This window comes from Oncorhynchus keta, chromosome 23 (genome assembly GCF_023373465.1).
Source record: "Oncorhynchus keta strain PuntledgeMale-10-30-2019 chromosome 23, Oket_V2, whole genome shotgun sequence".
NCBI classification, from domain to species: domain Eukaryota; kingdom Metazoa; phylum Chordata; class Actinopteri; order Salmoniformes; family Salmonidae; genus Oncorhynchus; species Oncorhynchus keta.
In genome coordinates, this window is record NC_068443.1 from 30,568,016 (window position 1) to 30,592,638 (window position 24,623).

The 24,623-nt window shown below is 41.8% G+C and overlaps 1 protein-coding gene across 2 annotated transcripts in view; it reads right to left on the minus strand.

The window, feature by feature from the left end:
* Positions 1 to 24,623, minus strand: part of LOC118402153 (receptor-type tyrosine-protein phosphatase N2-like) — a 148,225-nt gene that overhangs the window by 111,285 nt on the left and 12,317 nt on the right. For both annotated transcript variants that reach the window (XM_052477002.1, XM_052477003.1), the window contains exons 2-3: positions 20,909 to 20,959; positions 8,053 to 8,172 (exon numbers count right to left, since the gene is read on the minus strand). In XM_052477002.1, coding sequence (XP_052332962.1) covers positions 8,053 to 8,172; positions 20,909 to 20,959 — 171 coding nt within the window. The remainder of the gene's footprint in view (positions 1 to 8,052; positions 8,173 to 20,908; positions 20,960 to 24,623) is intronic.

The window sequence follows — 24,623 nt, forward strand, 5'->3', positions numbered from 1 at the left end:
TATCACAACACATGCGCCAAATATAGAACAGCTCGTTCTCCATAGAAGGATTTTGGAACCGCTAACACTGGCACTTTGACACTTGCAATGGCTGCCAGTCCTGACTTCAATGGGAACTGCCATGTATGGATTATATTTCTATTGTTGGTTGCGGCTGTCAGTTTGCCTTTGACAAATGTTCAAATACAAATCGTGAGAAAAATGTAGGCCTTCCGTTTGGAAAGCTAATGCCTACTGCTGAAAAGAGAAGACGGATCCGTCTATAAAAACTAACAATTCTCTTCATCATGTAGCCTTTTCGTCTTATAAATATACTAACATGCTGAGAGAACATATTACACAATGAGAATAACTTAGTATGTGTCCCAAATGGCACCATATTCCCTTTATAGTGCACTACTTTTGACCAGAGCTCTATGGGTAATAGGGTGCCATTTGAGACAGATCCAGTGACCTTTGACCTAATCCACCAGGGATAAAAACAGTTCTCTGTATTTCCTTTTGTGAATTGTCGCATAATGCAATTGATAATACATGTGCCACCATTTTTTCTAGTCTGACATTCTGAGTGTTATTCCTGTTGAATTTTTGAGCGATTCTGAGCCAACAGCACTGTTTTTCGAAGTACCTTATCTTGAGATATTGACACGAGAGCATTGGCCATCACCGGTGAGTAGCCTATGCTTCATCTTTATCATTGGGTGAGTGTGTCGCTGGAAAGTGTTTTTTGTAGCCTACTGATTTTGCTCTGACATGCACTGTCAACTGTGGGACCTTATATAGACAGGTGTGTGCTTCCCCAAATCATGTCCAATCCATTGAATTTACCACAGGTGGACTGCAATCAAGTTGTAGAAACATTTCAAGGATGATCAATGGAAACAGGATGAACCTGAGCTCAATTTCTAGTGTCATAGCAAAGAGTCTGAATACCTATCTAAGTAAAGTTTTATTTTTCATATACAATACCAATCAAACTTTCGGACACACCTGCTCATTCAAGGGTATTTCTTTATTTGTACTATTTTCTACATTGTAGAATAACATTGAAGACATCACAACTATGAAATCACACATATGGAATCATGTAGTTACCAAAAAAAAGTGTTAAACAAATCAAAATGTATTTAATATTTTAGATTCTTCAAAGTAGCCACCCTTTGCCTCGATGACAGCTTGGCATTCTCTCAACCAGCTTCACCTGGATTGCTTTTCCAGTCTTGAAGGAGTTCCCACATATGCAGAGCACTTGTTGGCTGGTTTTCCTTCGCTCTGCGGTCCAACTCATCCCTAACCATCTCAATTTGGTTGAGGTCAGGTGATTGTGGATGCCAGGTCATCTGATGCAGCACTCCATCCCTATCCTTCTTGGTCAAATAGCCCTTACATAGACTGGAGGTGTGTTGGGTCATTGTCCTGTTGAAAAACAAATGATAGTGGGACTAAGCGCAAACCAGATGGGATGGGGTATTGCTGCAGAATGCTGTGGTAGTCATGCTGGTTAAGTGTGCCTTGAATTCTAAATAAATTACAGACAGTGTCTCCAGCAAAGTACCCCCACACCATCACACCTCCTCCTCCATGCTTCACGGTGGGAACCACACATGCGGAGAACATCCATTCACCTAATCTGCGTCTCACAAAGACACTGGTTGAAAAGAAATATTCGCAAATATGGACTCATCAGACCAAAGGACAGCTTTCCACTGGTCTCATGTCCATTGCTTGTATTTCTTGGCCCAAGCAAGTCTCTTCTTCTTATTGATGTCCTTAAGTAGTGGTTTCTTTGCAGAAATTTGACCATGAAGTCCTGACTCATGCAGCCTCCTCTGAACAGTTGATGTTGAGATGCGTCTGTTACTTGAACACTGTGAAGCATTTATTTGGGCTGCAATTTCTGAGGCTGGTAACTCTAATGAACTGATCCTCTGCAGCAGAGGTAACTCAGGGTCTTCTTTCTTGTGGCGGTCCTCATGAGAGCCAGTTTCATCATAGCGCCTGATGGTTTTTGCGACTGCACTTTGAAGAGACGTTTTGACTGCCTTTATGTCTTAAAGTAACGATGGACTGTCGGTTCTCTTTGATTATTTGAGCTGTTCTTGCCATAATATGGACTTGGCATTTTACCAAATAGGGTTATCTTCTGTATACCCCCCCCCTACCTTGTATCAGGAATCAAGGTAAGACCCAGACGCAGACACGTCGAATTGACAATGGTTTAATATTCCAACAGGGGCAGGCAATAGACAGGTCAAGGCAGGCAGGGGTCAGTAAACCAGAGGTTGGGCAACGGTACTGGACGGCAGGCAGGCTCAGGGTCAGGGTAGGCAGAGGTCAACAATCCAGAGGTTGGCCCCGGAAAAGTGACAGGGAAGATTTTAATGCATCAGAATTTTAAGAAATATAGGCCTACCGGTTCAATATGCGTAATCCATCAGTGTGTCCATCCACGCAGCCAGCGCCATCAATAGACAAGCGATATTGGCCAAATGAAGCACATTTACATGTCCTTAAAAACAGCCTATAACAAATGACAAAAACACTATTCCCCGTGTTTTGATGTGTAGCATATTCAAAACCTTGTAGCCTATTGTTTTAATGGTTTTTACTTTCCTAAAACAATAATTGTCCACCTCATGGTTCAGCTGTCAGAGATTTGACCACCAAATGCATCAGGGCATTGCATGCATGGGCCTATTAGGCTTTAGGTGTTCACTGTGTGATATTAATATGTATAAACTAAATATAAAAGGAAGAAAAGCTTAGGGCCTAGAAAGAGAGAGAGAGATATGCCAGCAGCATGCTACGACACCAACATTCATTTCTTTATACTTGTCAGATACAACGTCAACTATAGGTCTACAGATTGGACTATAGCCATACATAAGTACGTAGGCAAAAAAAAATTATCGGATTTTTTTTTTTTTATAAAGATAAGAATTATATTGTTAGATTATAGGAGTAACTCTGGTAGGCCTAAATCATTCTTCCTCAAGTTCAAAATGTTGGAGTCCGTTGGAGCGCCGGTGCGCATTGCCTTCATATCACAGGCCTGCAGTATAATGTGCTAATAGCCGCACACCACCAAATCTTCACAAAAGTTTCCAAACATTATCAGGGTAATAAGTAAGTCAAGCCATTATTTATGGGGAAAATACGAGCAGGATATTACATCACGGCCAACACAACATTACAGTTGAAACTTCATTTGGACAAAGAAAATGGCTCAACAGAATGAAACTAAACACTTGCAAGCTGTTTACAACCCAATAAATGACAGCAATAGGTTAATGAGATTTAAAAAAAACTTATAACGTATATTAAACTAAATAAGGAGTACACCATTAGAAATACATATTAAACTTAATTTAACCAACAAAAATGTCTAAACAGAATGAAGCAAAACACATTTAGCATATTTAAAGAACTGGTTTAGATGATCAAATAAGCCTACAATAATAACAGTGATATAAAATAATGATAATAGTATAAACAAATTATTAGAAATAGAACATATTTTATAAAGTTCCAAAATTGCATCCTACCTGAAAAGTGAGTTGCACAGTAGCCTGCATTTGGGCATTTGTGTGGCATTAACAAATATTCTACTTATGTCTTCTATCATGTAAATGACTTAGAATAGCATGAAATGCATTTATAAAAGGCCCCAAACAATGTCAGTCCCTGCAACAACAAAAAAATCCCCATGTGTGGAAATTCGAAACATTTGTCTGCTCAACTGTATGCCACTACACAAATTGAAATCAACCAGTTGTTGCACAGTTAGAGTGCTAGCTAGAGGATAAGGTATTTGAGCCTTATCATTATTGTTCAATAGCTCAGTATTTGAAACATGATGACGTAATGATTGTGTAATATAGGATTTAACTTCAAAAGTAATGTCTTTCACCATTTCTGGAATTTTTCTCTCCTTACAACATTTCTCCTATTTCTACTCTTTATAATCAACAACAGGTTGTTGTTGGAGGATGGACTATACACAGGCATTGGTCGCCCTCTGGTGTATATTTATGGTCAGTACAGCTTTATATGCCATGCACTGTATGGGCCATAACATTCATGGCATTTTAGCCATTGGTGGAAAAAGTACCCAAGTGTCATACTTCAGTACAAGTAAAGATACCTTAATAGAAAATGACTCAAGTAAAAGTAAAAGTCACCCAGGGAAATGCTACTTGAGTAAAAGTATTTGGTTTTAAATATACTAAAATATCAAAAGTAAATGTAATTGCAAAAATTAACTTAAGCATCAAAAGTAAAAGTAAAAGTATACATCTTTTCAAATTCCTTATATGAAGCAAACCAGGCGGTACCATTTTAAATATTTGTTGTATTTACAGACAGCCAGTGGCATGCTCCAAGCAAAAGCATGTGTTTGGTGAGTCAGCCAGATCAGAGGCAGTACAGTAGGGATGACCAGCGATGTTCTCTTGATAAGTGTGTGAATTAGACAATTTTCCTGTCCTGCTAAACATTCAAAATGTAACAAGTACTTTTTGGGGGTCAGGGAAAATGTCAAATATACATTATTTTCAATAGGAATGTAGTGAAGTAAAAATAAAAGTAGTCCAACATTATAAATAGTAAAGTACAGATAATCCCAATATATTTTCTTAAGTACTTTACACCACTGATTTTAGCACATACAGTACTGAAAAACATTGACATCTATTGCAAGTGGAACTTTATACATTATCTTTGGCATAACGGTCACTGAATGGATTTTTAGGTTATGCTGGAAGATCTACAAATGTAACTGATAAGATCCACACAAAACCCCACAAACAGTAGGTCTATGTGAGGGAAAACCCCACAAACAGTAGGTCTATGTGAGGGAAAACCCCACAAACAGTAGGTCTATGTGAGGGAAAACCCCACAAACAGTAGGTCTATGTGAGGGAAAACCCCACAAACAGTAGGTCTATGTGAGGGAAAACCCCACAAACAGTAGGTCTATGTGAGGGAAAACCCCACAAACAGTAGGTCTATGTGAGGGAAAACCCCACAAACAGTAGGTCTATGTGAGGGAAAACCCCAAACAAACTATGTGAGGGAAAACCCCACAAACAGTAGGTCTATGTGAGGGAAAACCCCACAAACAGTAGGTCTATGTGAGGGAAAACCCCACAAACAGTAGGTCTATGTGAGGGAAAACCCCACAAACAGTAGGTCTATGTGAGGGAAAACCCCACAAACAGTAGGTCTATGTGAGGGAAAACCCCACAAACAGTAGGTCTATGTGAGGGAAAACCCCACAAACAGTAGGTCTATGTGAGGGAAGGGGGACTAAACAATCAGATTCAACAGGAATATAGGAATATACCATTCTAATTATGCATAGCTGACATTTCCCCAGTAGCAGTAGGCTGGAGTGCTGAGGATGACTAAGACAGACAGTGACGACAGCAGCTGTAGCGTTGGCGTACTGTACGGACCTCTGTGCTGAAGAGAGTCACACTAACAATGAGTCAGAAGTACAGTACTAAATAGGGAATAGGGTGCATTTTGGGTCGCATTCTCTCTGTATTGGGGCAGCAGGTAGCAGTTAAGAATGTTGGGCCAGTAACCGAAAGTTTGCTGGTTCAAATCCCTGAGCCGACGAGGTGAAAAGTCCGTCGATGTGCCCTTGAGCAAGGAACATAACCCTGTGCTCCTGTCAGTGGCTCTGGATAAGTCTGCTAAAATGACAAAAAAAACACCTCAGCAAACAAGCTGTCATTCCACAGAGACTGGAGACCAGAGGAAATTTAGAGAAAGACACACAGCAATTACTAAATTAATATCTGTTATTAACAGCCAATGGCACCATGTCTTTATACATACAAACACTGTCTTCATACATACAGAGCTGTGTTACCTGAACATACAGTTGAAGTCGGAAGTTTACATACACCTCAGCCAAATACATTTAAACTCAGTTTCACACAATTCCTGACATTTAATCCTAGTAACAATTCCCTGTCTTAGGTCAGTTAAGATCACCACTTTATTTTAAGAATGTGACATGTCAGAATAATAGTAGAGATAATGATTTATTTCAGCTTTATTTCAGTATTTCTTTCTTAACATTCCCAGTGGGTCAGAAGTTTACATACACTCCATTAGTATTTGGTAGCATTGCCTTTAAATTGTTTAACTTGGGTCAAACGTTTCGGGTAGCCTTCTACAAGCTTCCCACAATAAGTTGGGTGAATTTTGGCCCATGCCTCCTGACAGAGCTGGTGTAACTGAGTCAGGTTTCTAGGTCTCAATGCTTGCAAACACTTTCTCAGTTCTGCCCACAAATTTTCTATAGGGTTGAGGTCAGGGCTTTGTGATGGCCAATCCAATACCTTGACTTTGTTGTCCTTAAACCATTTTGCCACACCTTTGGAAGTATGCTTGTTGATATGTTCATATGGAAGACCCAGTTGCGACCAAGCTTTAACTTCCTGACTGATGTCTTGAGATGTTGCTTCAATATATCCATATAAATTTCCTCTCTCATGATGCCATCTATTTTGTGTAGTGCACCAGTCCCTCCTGCAGCAAAGCACCCCCTCAACATGATGCTGCCACCCCCGTGCTTCAAGGTTGGGATGGTGTTCTTCGTCTTGCAAGCATCCCCCTTTTTCCTCCAAACATAATGATGGTCATTATGGCCAAACATAATGTATACAACATATTTTTGTTTCATCAGACCAGAGGACATTTCTCCAAAAAGTACCATCTTTGTCCCCATGTTCAGTTACAAACCGTAGTCTGGCTTTTTTTTATGGAGGTTTTGGAGCAGTGGCTTCTTACTTGCGGAGCAGCCTTTCAGGTTCTGTCGATATAGGACTGGTTTACTGTGGATATAGATACTTTTGTACCTGTTTCCTCACGCATCTTCACAAGGTCCTTTGTTCTGGGATTGATTTGCACATTTAGCAACAAAATACGTTAATCTCTAGGAGGCAGAACGCATCTCCTTTCTGAGCGGTATGACGACTGTGTGGTCCCATGGTGTTTATTCTATTGTCATACTATTGTTTTAACAGATGAATGTGGTACCTTCAGGTGTTTGGAAATTGCTCCCAAGAATGAACCAGACTTGTGGAGGTCTACAATTTTTTTTTTTCTGAGGTCTTGGCTAATTTCTTTTGATTTTCCCATGATGACAAGCAAAGAGGCACTGAGTTTGAAGGTAGGCCTTGAAATACATCCACAGGTACACCTCCAATTGACTCAAATGATGTCAATTAGCCTATCAGAAGCTTCTAAAGCCATGACATCCTTTTCTGGAATTTTCCAAGCTGTTTAAAGGCACAGTCAACTTAGTGTATGTAAACTTCTGACCCACTGGAATTGTGATACAGTGAATTATAAATGAAATAATCTGTCTGTAAACAATTCTGGAAAAACTACTCGTGTCATGCACAAAGTAGATGTCCTAACCGACTTGCCAAAACTATAGTTTGTTAACAAGAAATGTGTGGAGTGGTTGAAAAACGAGATTTAATGACTCCAACCTAAGTGTATGTAAACTTCTGACTTCAACTGTATGTGGAATAGTTCAAGTGTTCTTGTCGTAGCATTTGAACATGTATGTATTTGTTCATCGATCTTAAAAAATAATTTTTATGGTAGTGAAAGAAGTTTAGAAGTGAAAATGGTTATTGTTGAACAAATGTAAGCCTAGTGTAGTATTAGAAGTGACTGAAGCAAGCATAATAATTATGCGTTGCTGACATTTCCACACCAGTCGGGTGGCTGGGTCTCTGAGGATGACTCAGGGGGGCTGTGGCAGACCATGAAGGCAGCAGTAGTAAGTGGTATCGCTGGTGTAAAAGTGGAAATTGGAGTTGATGATCCTTGATCAGTATGCCTGACAACAAGGGTAAAAAAATTAAAAAAAATCCTACAAATGTGTTGCTTTTTGGAATTAAGTTGTGTTTTATGAGCTCTGTCTAGACTTGTTCCACTCTTCGAACCGTCCAAACGGTGCGTCACCTTGGCATACCCCGCAGCAGAGGCAGTAGTGGTAGCGTTGGTGTACACTATGGTACGTACCTCTGTGGGAGAGTTTCTGCAGCAGTGTCCTGAAGTGCTGAACCACAGACAGAGATACGTCATAGGTGTACACCTCTGTCCCCGGAACTGGTTTGGAGTGACACCTCCCGAACATCCCATCTGGGGAAAGGAGGACACAGAGAGTCAGGAACATACTGTATGGTGCCATACAGATTCCCCATTCCAGGGACTTCAAACATTAATAACAGAGACCAACAGAAGGACTTTGATACAATTCATTATTATGATTTTTTTTTTAAATGCTATTTTTATGACCAAGAAGCACAACACTCTCCCTTCAGTACCAACCCAGTGAGCACAGCTTTTTTCAGAGATTTAGATATTCTTCAATGGGAGCTAATGCTTCTCACTTTAGACATGATGCTATCAGCATGGTGAAAAGCACTGGCTCATCTATAGAGAGACGTTATCAATGAAGGCTCATCTTATCTACATATCAGCGGCCCTGAGCTCTACGCTGTGTCCAATGGGCTCTGGGGTGACGCACTCGGAGGTGCACATACAGCAGGATTCATATTTAATCTACCCACTATCTAAACAAGAATAGAAAGCCAGCACTTATAAAAGTGTGGATTACGTCCCAAATGGCACCCTATTCCCTTGTGCACTACTTTTGACACAAGCCCTATGGCTGCCAATTTGGGAAGCAACCTTTGCCAATTACTGCACAACAGCATAATGTGAAAGACAGTAGAGTAACATTGCATTGCAAAATGTATGAATTCATCATGCTCATTTGTTATGGTTCACAAATCACTCATTCAAATGGTGCCGTGCAAACATGTTGGCAATGGTCCATGTTGGTTATGGAAACAGCCCAGCCTTTTTGTTTTAGAACACCCCCCATTGTAACATTTATGAGGAGAGTGGCCTGGCACCGAGCTGTATGGTGTCCAATCGGTCTCTCTACTGCCTGTAACAACCATTCACTCTCTGTCACCATCTCTGTTTCTATAATGGGAAACATTGTCACGCCCTGGTCTAAGTATTTTGTGTTTTTCTTCATGTATTGGGTCAGGCCAGGGTGTGGCATGGAGTGTTTGTATTGTGGTGTGTTTTGTCTTGGGGTTTTGGTGTGTATGTATTTGGGATTGTAGCTAGTGGGGTTATCTAGCTAAGTCTATGGCTGTCTGGAGTGGTTCTCAATCACAGGCAGGTGCTTATCGTTGTCTCTGATTGGGAACCATATTTAGGCAGCCATATTCTTTGAGTTTGTGGTGGGTGATTGTCCTGAGTGTCTTGATGTCCTTAGTCTGTGTTAGTTTGCACCAGTTAAGGCCGTTTCGGTTTTCACTACGTTTATTGTTTTGTAGAGTTTGTGTTTTGGATTCGTGTTACGTTGTGTGATTAAACATGGATCGCAATATACACGCTGCAGTTTGGTCCGACTCTCCTTCACCACATGAAAACCGTGACAAACATGAGCGATAAGAGACAGTAACCTATGCATTTACCAATTTTACTTTTGCAATGACACATGTTTTTGTATTGTACCCATTGCCAATATTGTGTAATGTCTGTTTTTGCTTATGTATGACCAGGAAGATGATTGTTATGTTGATAACCATAAATCTATCTAATCCAATGCATATTCACACAACATGGAGGTATAGTATAATATACCATATCCTATCAAATGCCATTCCATAAAGCATCAGCTGTCTCAGGCTTGTGTCTTTGGATTCTTTCTTTTCATATTGTCCTCTTGCTGTACTGTGGTGAAGTTTAAGGCAACATTTGAATTATTACTCGTAATTATAGCAATGCAGATTTAAGTCCGAAACAGCTTCTTTCTCCTCCATCTTGGCCCCTGTACATGGGGGTGTTAATCAAAGCCAGAGCCCCCTTCCTTCAACTTGATTTACCGCGTGGATTACAGCAAAGGAGAATTTAAAGGCAATTTCCATGGGAGTGGTTTGCATTATGATTGAGGAGATGCTCGCTGGAGTTTAGAAATGCCTTGTTGGATTCTGACTGATGTATTATCCCTGCTTGGAAGTGACCAGGTGGTCATATTCAATCAAAACAACTCCCATATTCAATCAAAACAACTCCCATATTCAATCAAAACAACTCCCATATTCAATCAAAACAACTCCCATATTCAATCAAAACAACTCCCATATTCAATCAAAACAACATATTCAATCAAAACAACAGGAAGCAACTTCCACAATCCATCTTTATACGATATCACCAAAATGATGACTAAGGGTAAACCTATAAATGGATAGGATAAGTGCATAGATTTCTGAATTCTGATTGTCTCATACAAAAAACAAGATACTTCAAGCCTAAATATAACATTTATCCTGTAAAAGATCCCCTCCGCATTGCACTACACCTCAGCTCTTTCTCCAGTGTGTGACAGTCAGATCACAGCCAATGCACAGCATCAGTGGATGCAGCTAATCAGCTGTGAGTGATGCTAAAGCTAATAAAAGGTTCTCTGAGTGGGAGGCTATGAGTCACTGGGCCATGCTACTGCTAGCTGCTGCCTGCCAGAGCGGGATGATGTGTATTGCCTATCCAGCTTGTAACCCAAATGGCAATCTATTCCCTATAAGCGAACAGGCTCTGGATAAACGAGGTGCACTATATAGGGGATAGGGTGTCATTTGGGATGCCGCAAGTGTCCGATTGTGCCGTGGGATGCCAGAGTAATTGATCTTGGTGTCTGTGGGGTTCTGGCCAAGCTCTGTCTGGCCCCCAGGAGGGGTCCAGTCCATTAGGCTGAATGGTAGTTATATGGGAGAGATATGGTAGTTAAAGTGTAGAGATATGGTAGATATAGTATAGAGATATGGTAGATATAGTATAGAGATATAGTAGATATAGTATAGAGATATGGTAGGTATAGAATAGAGATATAGTAGATATAGTATAGAGATACGGTAGATATAGTATAGAGATATAGTATAGAGATATGGTAGGTATAGAATAGAGATATAGAGATATAGTATAGAGATCTGGTAGGTATAGAATAGAGATATAGTAGATATAGTATAGAGATACGGTAGATATAGTATAGAGATATGGTAGATATATTTCTTTATTTCACCTTGGCCAGGAAGGCTATTTGAGACCAAGTTCTCATTTGCAACTGCGACCTGGCCAAGATAAAGCAAAGCAGTTCGACACATACAACAACAGAGTTACACATGGAGTAAAACAAACATACAGTCAATAATACAATAGAAAAATAAGTCTATATACGATGTGAGCAAATGAGGTGAGATAAGGGAGGTAAAGGCAAAAAAAAAAAGGCCACGGTGGCAAAGTAAATACAATATAGCAAGTAAAACACTGGAATGGTAGATTTGCAGTGGAAGAATGCGCAAAGCTGAAAAAAAATAATGGCGTGCAAAGGGGCAAAATAAATAAATACAGTAGGGGAAGAGGTAGTTGTTTAGGCTAAATTATAGATGGGCTATGTACAGGTGCAGTAATCTGTGAGCTGCTCTGACAGCTGGTGCTTAAAGCTAGTGAGGGAGATAAGTGTTTCCAGTTTCAGAGATTTTTGTAGTTCGTTCCAGTCATTGACAGCAGGGAACTGGAAGGATAGGCGGCCAATGGAATAATTGGTTTTGGGGGTGACTAGAGAGATATACCTGCTGTAGCGCGTGCTAGAGGTGCGTGCTGCTATGGTGACCAGCGAGCTGAGATAAGTGGAGACTTTACCTAGCAGGGTCTTGTAGATGACCTGGAGCCAGTGGGTTTGGCGACGAGTATGAAGCGAGGGCCAACCAATGAGAGCGTACAGGTCGCAGTGGTGGGTAGTATATGGGGCTTTGGTGACAAAACAGATGGCACTGTGATAGACTGCATCCAATTGGTTGAGTATGGTATTGGAGGCTATTTTGTAAATGACATCGCCGAAGTCGAGGATCGGTAGGATGGTCAGTTTTACGAGGGTATGTTTGGCAGCATGAGTGAAGGATGCTTTGTTGCAAAATAGGAAGCCAATTCTAGATTTAACTTTGGATTGGAGATGTTTGATGTGAGTCTGGAAGGAGAGTTTACAGTCAAACCAGACACCGAGGTATTTGTAGTTGTCCACATATTCTAAGTCAGAGCCGTCCAGAGTAGTGATGTTGGACCGGCGGGCAGGTGCAGGCAGCGATCGGTTGAAGAGCGTGCATTTAGTTTCACTTGTATTTAACAGCAATTGGAGGCCACGGAGGAGAGTTGTATGGCATTGAAGCTCCCCTGGAGGGTTGTTAACACAGTGTCCAAAGTAGGGCCAGAAGTATACAGAATGGTGTCGTCTGCATAGACGTGGATCAGAGACTCACATGCAGCAAGAGCGACATCATTGATGTATACAGAGAAGAGAGAAGAGAGTCGGCCCAAGAATTGAACCCTGTGGCACCCCCATAAAGACTGCCAGAGGCCCGGACAACAGACCCTCCGATTTGCCACACTGAACTCTATCAGAGAAGTAGTTGGTGAACCAGGTGAGGCAATCATTTGAGAAACCAAGGCTGTCGAGTCTGCCGATGAGGATGTGGTGATTGACAGAGTCGAAAGCCTTGGCCAGGTCAATGAATAGTTCTGGTCAATGAAAAGTTCTGGGACACATTTACAGTGTCCCAGAACTTTTTTGAGTTTGTGTTGCAGGAAGCAAATTTCTCCTTGAAAAAGCTAGCCTTAGCTTTTATAACTGCCTGTGTATATTGGTGTCTAACTTCCCTGAAAAGTTGCATATCACGGGGGCTGTTCGATGCTAATGCAGAACGCCATAGGATGTTTTTGTGTTGGTTAAGGGCAGTCAGGTCTGGAGAGAACCAAGGGCTATATCTGTTCCTGGTTCTAGATTTCTTGAATTGGGGCATGCTTATTTAAGATGGTGAGGAAGGCATTTAAAAAAAAAAACAGGCATCCTCTACTGACGGGATGAGGTCAATATCCTTCCAGGATACCCGGGCCAGGTCGATTAGAAAGTCTTGCTCGCTGAAGTGTTTCAGGGAGCGTTTGACAGTGATGAGTGGAGGTCGCTTGACCGCTGACCCATTACGGATGCAGGCAATGAGGCAGTGATCGCTGAGATCTTGGTTGAAAACAGCAGAGGTGTATTTAGAGGGCAAGTTGGTTAGGATGATATCTATGAGGGTGTCCGTGTTTACGGCTCTGGGGTGGTACCTGGTAGGTTCATTGATAATTTGTGTGAGATTGAGGGCATCAAGCTTAGATTGTAGGATGGCTGGAGTGTTAGATAGATGGGGGGCAATCAGTTCACATATAGTGTCCAGAGCACAGCTGGGGGCAGAGGGTGGTCTATAGCAGGTGGCAACAGTGAGAGACTTGTTTTTAGAGAGTTGGATTTTTAAAAGTAGAAGTTCAAATTGTTTGGGTAGAGACCTGGATAGTAGGACAGAACTCCACGGGCTACCTCTGCAGTAGATTGCAACACCGCCCCCATTGGCCGTTCGATCGCGTCTGAAAATGTTGTAGTTAGGGATGGAGATTTCAGAGTTTTTGGTGGTCTTCCTAAGCCAGGATTCAGACACGGCTAGACGAGATATGGTTGATATAGTGTATAGATATGGTAGGTATAGTGTACAGATATGGTAGATATACTACTGAGATATGGTAGATATAGTATAGAGATATAGTAGATATAGTATAGAAATATGGTAGATATAGTGTACAGATATGGTAGATATAGTATATTGATATGGTAGATATAGTGTACAGATATGGTAGACATATGGTAGATATAGTGTAGAGATATGGTAGATATAGTGTAGAGATATGGTAGATATAGTGTAGAGATATGGTAGATATAGTGTAGAGATATGGTAGATATAGTGTAGAGATATGGTAGATATAGTGTAGAGATATGGTAGATATAGTATAGAGATATGGTAGATATGGTGTAGAAATATGGTAGATATAGTGTAGAAATATGGTAGATATAGTATAGAGATATACTAGATATAGTGTAGAGATATACTAGATCTCATTAAACAAATGTTTTAGACTTAAGCTAAACAGATGATGATGATGATATCAGTTGATGGAAAGCTTTCTGTACCACATACAGTATAAAGCATCACATCTGTGGTCCATTGCAATTTCCCCTTTAATAAGCAGAGCATCCGCAACCACAACCACGTTTACCACAGAGCTGGCCATGACACTTCACCATTTCAGGGAGCAGGAGGGCCAGAATCAAACATGATTGTTCTTTTCTCAATATAGCTTATGTACTGTATTTTTTTTTTAAACGGCTATTTATTTATTGAATCAGTAAGAGTTGCTACATTTTGAGTTGCTTGAGACATTCAAACAGGCTGTCTTGTTATCAGAGACCAAAACCTACTAGCTGGGAGGAGTCACACAGCAATCTGAATCTGTCCGTGACATGTTGGATGAAGACCTGTTAGGACACAGCTGGGTAATGGGCCAATTTATTTCCATTCCCCTGTTACACCTGTTGCCATGATGATGCCAGTTGAGTGTTTGTCCCCAACTCCCCTTTTGCTAATCAGAGTAGGAGCTGGAACAGATTAGAGCATCCTCTTTTGTTTGTGTGGTGCTCCAGCAAGTTTTCAACGGGCGTCTGATGCCTCTCCGCCTGCTCGTCTCAAAAAGCACCTGGTGTCTGTTGTCTTAATGAGAAAGGGTTAGATTCACCTAGCCAACATCAGGCACTTTGGAGGAAATCGCAGTATGTGCTTCTACTAGCAGAGTCTTAATGGTTTTATATTGGAAATGGTCATACATTGGTGCTAAATTGTGGAACATCTGTTCTCCACGGTTTTCTATTGGTAAGATAGAATACAGTGCGCGTGTGTGTGCGTGCGTGTGTGTGTGTGTGTGTGTGTGTGTGCGTGCGTGCGTGCGACCCCACTTGATGTATTGAACATTTTATGGAAATGTACCCTTTGCTTCTAAAGTGAGCCAAGCATAAATAAATGTATAGGTCCAAATGAAATAACTACGGTGTGAATATACTGTATTATACCACACAAGACCTCAACTGTTGTCAATACTCAAATCAAACGTTGTCACGTGCCGAATACAACAAGTGTAGACCTTACCGTGAAATGCTTACTTACAAGCCCTTAACCAACAGTACAGTTCAAGAAGAGTTTTAGAAAATATTTACCAAATAAACTAAAGTAAAAGAAATGTAAAAGTAAAAAGTAACACAATAACAATAACAATAACGAGGCTATATACAGGGGGCGCCGGGACCGAGTTAGTGTGTGGGCGTACAGGTTAGAGGTCATTTGTACATGTAGGTAGGGGTGAAGTGATTATGTATAGATAATAACCAGCGAGTAGCTGCAGTGTACAAAACAAGTGGAGGGGGCATCAATGTAAATAGTCCAGTGGCCATTGATTAATTGTTCAGCAGTCTAAAGGCTTGGGGGTAGAAGCTGTTAAGGAGCCTTTTACATTTACATTTAAGTCATTTAGCAGACGCTCTTATCCAGAGCGACTTACAAATTGGTGCATTCACCTTATGACATCCATTTTGGTCCTAGACTTGGGGCTCCTGCACCGCTTGCCGTGCGGTAGTAGTCTATGACTTGGGTGACTGGAGTCTGACAATTTTATAGGCTTTCCTCTGACACGCGTATTATATAGGTCCACTAACCACTGTAGCGCCTTACGGTCAGATGCCGAGCAGTTGCCATACCAGGAGGTGATGCTCTCTTTAAAAAATAAATCATATTTTAAAATTGTACCCCTTTTTTCTCCCCAATTTTGTGGTATCCAATAGTAGCTACTATCTTGTCTCATTGCTACAACTCCCGTATGGGCTCGGGTATGGGCTCGGGAGAGATGAAGGTTGAAAGTCACGCGTCCTCCGATACACAACCCAACCAACCCAACTGCTTCTTAACACAGCGCACATCCAACCCGGAAGCCAGCCGCACCATTGTGTCGGAGGAAACACACACTGCGCCCTGTCCGCCACAGGAGTCGCTGGTGCGCAAACCCTCCCTAACCCGGACGACGTTAGGCCAATTGTGCGTCGCCCCACGGACCTCCCGGTCGCGACCGGTTACGACAGAGCCAGGGCGCAAACCAAGAGTCTCTGGTGGCACAGCTGGCGCTGCAATTCAGTGCCCTTAACCACTGCGCCACCCGGGAGGCTGGTCAGGATGCTCTCGATAGTGCAGCTTTAGAACTTTTTGAGGATCTGGGGACCCATGCCAAATATTTTCAGTCTCCTGAGGGGGAAAAGGTTTTGTTGTGCCCTCTTCATGACTGTCTTGGTGTGTTTGGACCATGATAGTTCGTTGGTGATGTGGACACCAAGGAACTTAAAACTCTCGACACCGCTCCACTACAGTCCCGTCAATGTTAATGGGTGCATGTTCGGCCCGCCTTCTCCTGTAGTCCACGATCAGCTCCTTAATCTTGCAGCATGAACTTACCAAGGCTTTCTCCGCTTTGTACAGAAAGTAAACCGTATTAATTACCAACATCTTAATTGATTTAATCAGAATCTATTCTGCACTGGAGTTTTAAAAAAATGACTCCATAAACAAATGTAACAAAGCACCAAGTGCACTTCTGAAATGTCCAAAAGAAAAGTACAAGTAAGTGTATACTTATTGACTACAGGTGTTCCTGTATCAGGGAAGGAATGTTTCAATTTCACTGTTGAGCACACAGAGGGTGTTCCTTGTGGAACAAAGACAGGCTGAGGGAGCATTCTGTACTACCGCTATTTAATTATAAATCACACAATACAGACTAGGAAACGGATTAACATTTACTGGGAAATCAGAGGAGAATACTCTAGACATATCCAGCACATTTTCAATATCATTGTATACATGTATACATCAACTGTTCATGTAGCAATCATTCAGAATCAGTAAAGCATGTCTGTCATTCTTGACTTTTTTGGCGGAAAATGTATGAAACAGTACTGTAATTGCACAACAAGGTGGCGACTGACTGACCATTCAAGGGCCTGCTGGTGTCCTAGAGCAGGCGTTTGCTAACTTTTTAAAACTCAGGCCCCCCCTTCCAGCACCCAGCTAAAACTATTTAGATGACAATGGCTAGTTGATGTGGACATTTCTGAAAAGTTACAAACAGCTCTCTAAGGTCTGCAATGACTGACATGACAAGAGACAAACTGGTGAAATTGCACCTTGTGCATTCTACTATTACAACATTCAAGAGTAAATTGAAAGCTGGACTGCGATACCATGCTCCCCTACCTCCCGACTCCACATGTTTTGGAACCACTGGCTTAGAGAGTACCCTGGATATTCCATTGCGGCAAATTACTTGTTTGACATGACTTGCTAATGAGTAGATTTCAGTCATTTTATAAATATTAATATCCATTTTCCATTCAAATAGCACAGATCACCGTATTCATATACTGTATCTTGTTTCACATATCCCTTTTCCAAGCAGCAATGAAATATCGCAAGTGAGACATACATGAAATATAAACCATGAGTGTGTGTCAGTGTGCACGTTTCTGAGAATCCTAGTCAAGCAAAGAAATATTGAGCAAATAAAAACAGCAGGACCCAGTGAGTCTTGCAAACAAACTAAAAGCTCAAAGCAAGATTAATTGGCTTCCACAAATTGCTAGTCTCCCTTCTGAAAGCATTAGAACAACCTTGGGTTTGCTCATCCACAACTCTTTAGCAAACTGGCAACACAAATACTATCCATCACCTCCATGGGTAATCACGCCACTGGGGACTGATGTGATTAATCCATTTCAAGCCTCACAGATCAACAGAAAACATTCAGGAAGCTGTTAAACTTGCACTAGAAGAAATGGTTCTCTATAGGCTACAGTGTTTTTGACAACAGTCAAAGTGTAACAACACGCCGAATTAACAAACGAAGCATACCGTCCAAAAGCAGCAATGAAAAGTCAAAATAATGGTGGATTACATTAACACAATATCTAACAAAATATGTTGTCAAACTAGTCAAATACACTGTAATAGGAATACTCTGTCATAAATATACTTTTAAAGTTACATTCATTACAGACAGATTTCTATCATGTGACATCACTTGGATACACCCTCACTTTAAAATGATCTATCATCATTAATATACACTCCAGATATGTTATCTGATAGCAACATCACTCCTACTGGATCAAAGTGTAACTAACTGGGTTAAGCAAAAAGGGAGTGCATTGTGCACACTTTCCACTGCCTATTTCCCCCTGACCTGACCTGACCTCGCTCCAATACCCAGACCGACACCCTGCCATTCAGCTGTAGGGACAACATTGGTAATACAGTCTACTGAAAAGCTGCAGTACCCTCAGCTCTATCATCTTGGGTATGATGTGCAATACATGGGAGTGACCACAAGGGGACAGTATGTAGAACAATTGACTGCAGACACTTCCCTACCATTCTATACATTCCAAATGGCACCCTATTCCATATATTGCACTATTGTACTAATTTTGACTAGGACCTATAGGGCTAGTTGGGATTCAGACCATATATTTATGTGCAGGCTACTGGGCTCCGTGCTACTGACGCCAGGTCATTCAGAATCATGAGATGTGCCTATAATGTCACAGAGCACTTGGTCATCCTGGTCTAAATTCAGGACTGCTCATCCTCAGACAGATCAAACTGAGCCTCTCCACCACCGACGATCATTCAGACTGCCCTTTCCTTTGTGTTCCAGATCAGACCTGAGCCGTGTCCCAAATGGTACTCTATTCCATTTATAGTGCACTACTTTTGACCAGGGCCCTATAGGGCTGGGAATAGGGTGCCATTTGAGATGCATCCCTGCAGGGGGTGAGATATGTTCTAGAATATTAAAAGCCAGGTACCCTCCTCCAGTGAACACGAATACGCATCTCTATCGCAGGATCCAGGAAGCTACATCAGAAGCTGATGTTCTGAGTAAAAAATGATTAATTTTGCACACGGAGAGAGAGAGAGAGAGAGAGAGAGAGAGAGAGAGAGAGAGAGAGAGAGAGCAGAAAGCATGGAGCTGTCAGTGTCTCTGATTAATGTGTCTTTGATCGATGAGATGCCTTGCGGCTACTTTAGTTCAGTACCAAACTACTTTGAATTACAGTAGCTTGTTTCCCCAAACTATTGTTTCACATAATAACCAAATTAGGTGACATTTTACAGTAACACTTTCAACTGTCACATTTTGCTTTTATACCTGTGTAGTAACCATGTTACTCTATCAACACAGTGTTCACATGTTAACAGTGGTTTTTGTATTTGGGAAAAAACAGAGAGTTGTAGGCAGGCAAAGTAACAGTAAAAAACAGCAGGAGAGGGAGGGGCTGTTGATGCTCTTCCCCCATCACCTATTAGCCCCCTCATTGTGTATCTTTTACACAGCGTGGTCCAAGTGTCAGCCTGACCTCAGCTCAGATGGCACTTGTAGTAGCAGTTTCAAACAGGTAGTCAAAGAGAGAAAGCGTCAGACTGGCTGGCAAAGTAGAACTTTCAGTCTGTTGCTAGGCAGCACGTCAATCTACACTGATCGTTTTTTTTGTCTGAAGGATAGCAGTATTTAGCCGTGAGGATTGAAGTATTTAGCCATGAGGATTGCCGTAAAAAAATACATACCATATCAGGCCTAATATATGCAATTTCTTTCACATAAAATAAAGCTCAATTTATCTCACAACACCAATACATTATAGATTGGTTACTGGTGAAAAAAACACCTTAAAAATGGACAATGTGTTGCTGTGGTGTGTAGAACCACTTGTGTGCCATTGGTCACTCATTGGTTGGTAGGTGTGACTGAGTGAGTTATGAAGGGTGTGAACAGCAAACCCTATAATACAACATACCTCTCTCATGTCCCTCGCATGCCTACTATGTCATCAGTTAGATCAAATGAATCAAATATCCATGAGGAAAAAACATGAACGGTTTATAATAATCCCTCAAAAACACGTGTAATCAGGTCAAGAGAGGTAGAACCATCAAATGATAGTCTGAGGGGCTATGTCCACTCTAGTGAATCTATGGGAAGAACAACATTCATGAAGGTGTGTTCACTTCAAAGTTGGGATGCTCCCATATGCTCTAGACTGGAGCAGCCGAACTGGACAGATGGAGCTCCTGGACATAATGTCTATCCATAAAGCCCATCATACAGTTTGCACTTGAATCCCTGTCTTAGGAGAGTGTTCCTACGACATATGGCCTGTTAAATCAGGCCATACTCAGGCGGCAACCAGCGCAGACAAAACACAGACTGAGAGCTTAGCTGAGCTGGGCCAATTTTTTTTTACATCTATGAATATGATTTCGCCCCATAGCACAAGGCATTATTATATTCCTATCAGAATGAGATTAGAGACGAGGCCACATTTCAAATGAGAAAAGGGCCACCACACAGACAGGAAATTAGAATTGCTGGGTGCCAAATGGCACCCTATTCCATATTTTGACCAGGGCTGAAAGGGCTCTGGTCAAAGGTCGTGCTTTATAATGGGAAGAAAGTGTAATTTGGGACGAAGCCTAAACAAATTCTTTCTGAGGGAGTAGAGGCCCAAAGAGAGCACACAGGAAGAGAGGTGGACACCATCTCACAAGCTGTGTCTGGCTGTATTGTTCTCTTGGCTATTATTTCCTGTGGCTGACCTGTGTATTCAGAACTGACCACCTGTGCATTCTATACCATAGAAATATAATCTATTTATAGCCTGTGTTCTGAACCAACCATTCATTAGGAGAAGTGAGGAGAAATTGATCATCAACACATTCTCTGATATTTTGCCATGAATGTCCAATTTCCTTTCAGATTAATTATATTTGAGCTTTGATTTGTGATCTCTATTTTAGAGTTGCATGGTTTCTTTCTGAAAGAAATTAAAACAGCTTACCGTTGACACAGATCTCGTACGGAGAGCACAACTCGTTCTCAAACAGACAACCTGTTGGAAAAGAGGAGAAAATAATATAAGAAGTACATTAAAAGCGCAATATGAAATCAAAATTAATTCAGCCATTAAGCATAGAGCAAGACCTTCAAACAGGTCAACATTCACAAAGCCGCGGAGCCAGACGGATTACCAGGACGTGTACTCAAAGCATGCGCCGACCAACTGGCAAGTGTCTTCACTGAGATTTTCAACCTCTCCTTGACCAAGTCTGCAACACCAACATGTTTCAAACAGACCACCATATTCCCTGTGCCCAAGAAAGCGAAGGTAACCTGCTTAAATGATTACTGTCCCGTAGCACTCACGTCGGGTGCCATGAAGTGATTTGAAAGGCTGGTCATGGCTCACATCAACACCATCATGAAGGAAACCCAAGACCCACTCCAATTTGCATACTGTCCCAACAGATCCACAGATGACGCAATCTCAATCGCACCCCACACTGCCCTTTCCCACCTGGACAAAAAGAACACCTATGTGAGAATGCTGTTCAATGACTACAGCTCAGCGTTCAACACCACACAAAGCACATCACTAAGCTAAGGACCCTGGGACTAAACTGCTATCGCACGGCAAGCGGTACCGGAGCGCCAAGTCTGGGACCAAAAGGTTCCTTAACGGCTTCTACCCCCAAGCCATAAGACTGCTGAACAATGAATTAAATGGCCACCAGGACTACTTACATTGATCCCCCTTTGTTTTTACCCTGCTGCTACTTGCTGTCTATTATCTATGCATAGTCACTTTACAAATGACCTGGAACAACCTGTACCCCCACACATTGACTCGATACAGGTACCCCTGTCTATAGCCTCGTTATTATGTCATTTTCTTGTGTTTCTTTTTTATAAAAATAAAAAAAATATTTTGTTTATTTAGTAAATATTTTCTTCACTCTATTTCTTGAACTGCATTGTTGGCTAAAGGCTTTTAATTTTTTAAGTAAGCATTTCACGGTAAGGTCTACCTACACCTGTTGTATTCGGCGCAAGTGACAAATACGATTTGATTCCATAATCAGGTAAAAGGTACCATCATATATCTTCATAATGTCAGGATATCGTAAGACCCATCAACAGTTGCCTACATATTGTACTGTAGATCTCAGCTTTCTATAGATAGCTAAGTCTAGAAAAAGAGCTGAGATGTGGAAGGCGAGTCACCTTCCTGCATGGGTGGACGACTGGGTGTCATGGATTACAGCGTCATGCAGCACTGCGTTTCACAGCTACAGAAGATAAACAGCACAGTCATGGGGCCATTATCCTAAATTAACATTTAGGCCAGTCGGAAAACAGAAATGGCCCAAATGGCACCCTATTCCCTACATAGTGCACAAGTGATACACTAAATAGAGAATTGGGTGCCATTTTGGACACACGCACAGTGTTCCATCAACACAGAGGAGAAGGCTGCTGGGGGCTGCTGTTTCTGTATTTACATTTAAGTCATTTAGCAGAAGCTCTTATCCAGATACCTTTTGAGGAGGTAGGGGTTCAGACATTTTCGGGAAGATAGGCAAGGAATCTGCTGTCCTAGCTTTAGGGGGATGCTGGTTCCAACGTTGGGGTGTCACGACTTCCGCCGAAGTTGGTCCCCCTCCGTGTTCGGCGGTCGAAGTCACCGACCTTCCAGCCATCGCTGATCCACTTTTCATTTTCCATTGGTTTTGTCTTTTCTCCCATCACACCTGGTTCCAATTCCATCAATTACATGTTGTGAATTTAACCCTCTGTATCATTTCTGCCCTTCTCCGTAAATGTTTTCATGTAGTGTTTGTGCCCGGTATTCTGGTGATTACCGGGTTTTGTTTGACCCATTTTATGCATTCTATTGACGGTGGTTTATGTGTTATTAAATCCGTTTTTGCTCTCCTGCGCCTGACTACTCTGTCGCCAGTACGCACCTCACTACGTGGGGTACCACGCACTGCTTAATTTAAACTGGATCCTGCCGGAATAGAATCCGGTACCTCTCAGATTTTACTTGCTTTGTTTCGGCACCTATTTGCATACATCCGGTACCTCTCGGGGCATGATTTATTAATTGTTTCACAGTTCACACTGTAGCCATTTAAATTAAAGCAATCATCATTAAATCAAGTTGCCTCCTCGTTATTTCTCCCGCCCCGTAGAAAGACCATAATGTAAAAGCGCGGTAATCCTACTGTGTAATCATCCTATCCTGCCACACGGTTTCCAGACCTGCTCTCTTATTTGTACATGGAGGTTAAGGGCAGGGCCGGTGGGGTAAATAACTAATCTTGGCACAGGTCTTGGTAGTGGTGGTCAGCTAGTGAAGAGGTCCCTATGTAATCACATGACATAGCCTAGGCTAGTCATCTCCCTACTGAATTTGAACCGCGGAAAAGCGAAATAAAAATGTATAAGAAAAGACAATAGGGTGGTAATATTTCTCAAGTCCAAACGTCCAGCGAAAGATGGTGGATCGAACCCAGAACGAGCCAGAGAACTGTCCTTGCCGGAGGAGAGAATTGAGGGGCGAACTGGTCCTGATGGCGATGTTTTAGCTAGCAGCGCTACTAATCCAGCCAGTTCAGCATCACCACCGGCTCGGAGCCGGAGCAATTTGCAGTTCAAGAACAAGCAAACACATAACCCCTGGTTTGTCATACAGAATTCTAAAAAGAGCTGTAGAACATGCAAAAAAGGTATGGGGCTTGGGTCTAGAAATGACTGGAGGGATTAAACTAGCAAAATAGTTGGTGGAATGTACAGTAAAATGATCATCCTATGCAAAAATACATCAACAAAAAGTTTTTTGTACATACCCGAAACAAGGCGCATTTGGTGGCAGCAAGCCTTGTAGACAAGGCTAATGAAGTCACCCAGGTTATAGTTAACACTCAAAATGAAGAGAAAAAAAGACACTACAGCCAGAGCTTTAGAAGGAGGCTAAACGTCACAGCCACAGGCCCGCTCATGGCCTTGAGCAAGAAATTGACAATCAGGAGTTAAATGGATTTGACATGAGGAGAGTCATTGTGGGATGTTTTGAAAACTAAGGTAGGACATTTTCTTTTCTTTACAAATGTCTTCTGTACTGTGAAGGTATTCTGAATATGTGCTTCATATTATCACAAAGGCAGGAGGCCTACAAATTCTCATGTGTGTTCTGCTCTGGTCTACATTGATTTATTTTATTTGAAGTTATATTCCGATATTGTGATATTTGTTCTACTGCTACATTGATGTCTTGAAAATGATGTGAAACTGGGGTGTTGTAAGCCCCACAGCGGAGTATGTGTGCATATGTGTAACGGATGTGAAACGGCTAGCTTAGTTAGCGGTGTGCGCTAAATAGCGTTTCAATCGGTTACGTCACTTGCTCTGAGACCTTGAAGTAGTAGTTCCCCTTGCTCTGCAAGGGCCGCGGCTTTTGTGGAGCGATGGGTAACGATGCTTCGTGGGTGACTGTTGTTGATGTGTGCAGAAGGTCCCTGGTTCGCGCCCGGGTATGGGCGAGGGGACGGTTTAAAAATTATACTGTTACATATGCATATGGATGGTGTTCTGCAGTGTTGTCTAGAAAATGAGGCTATAAGAAACTCAGACTTGAGACTATGTGTTCCTGTACCTCAGAGCCCCCCACCCCACACACACACCTTTCGCGCTCACTATGTGTTCCGGGACCT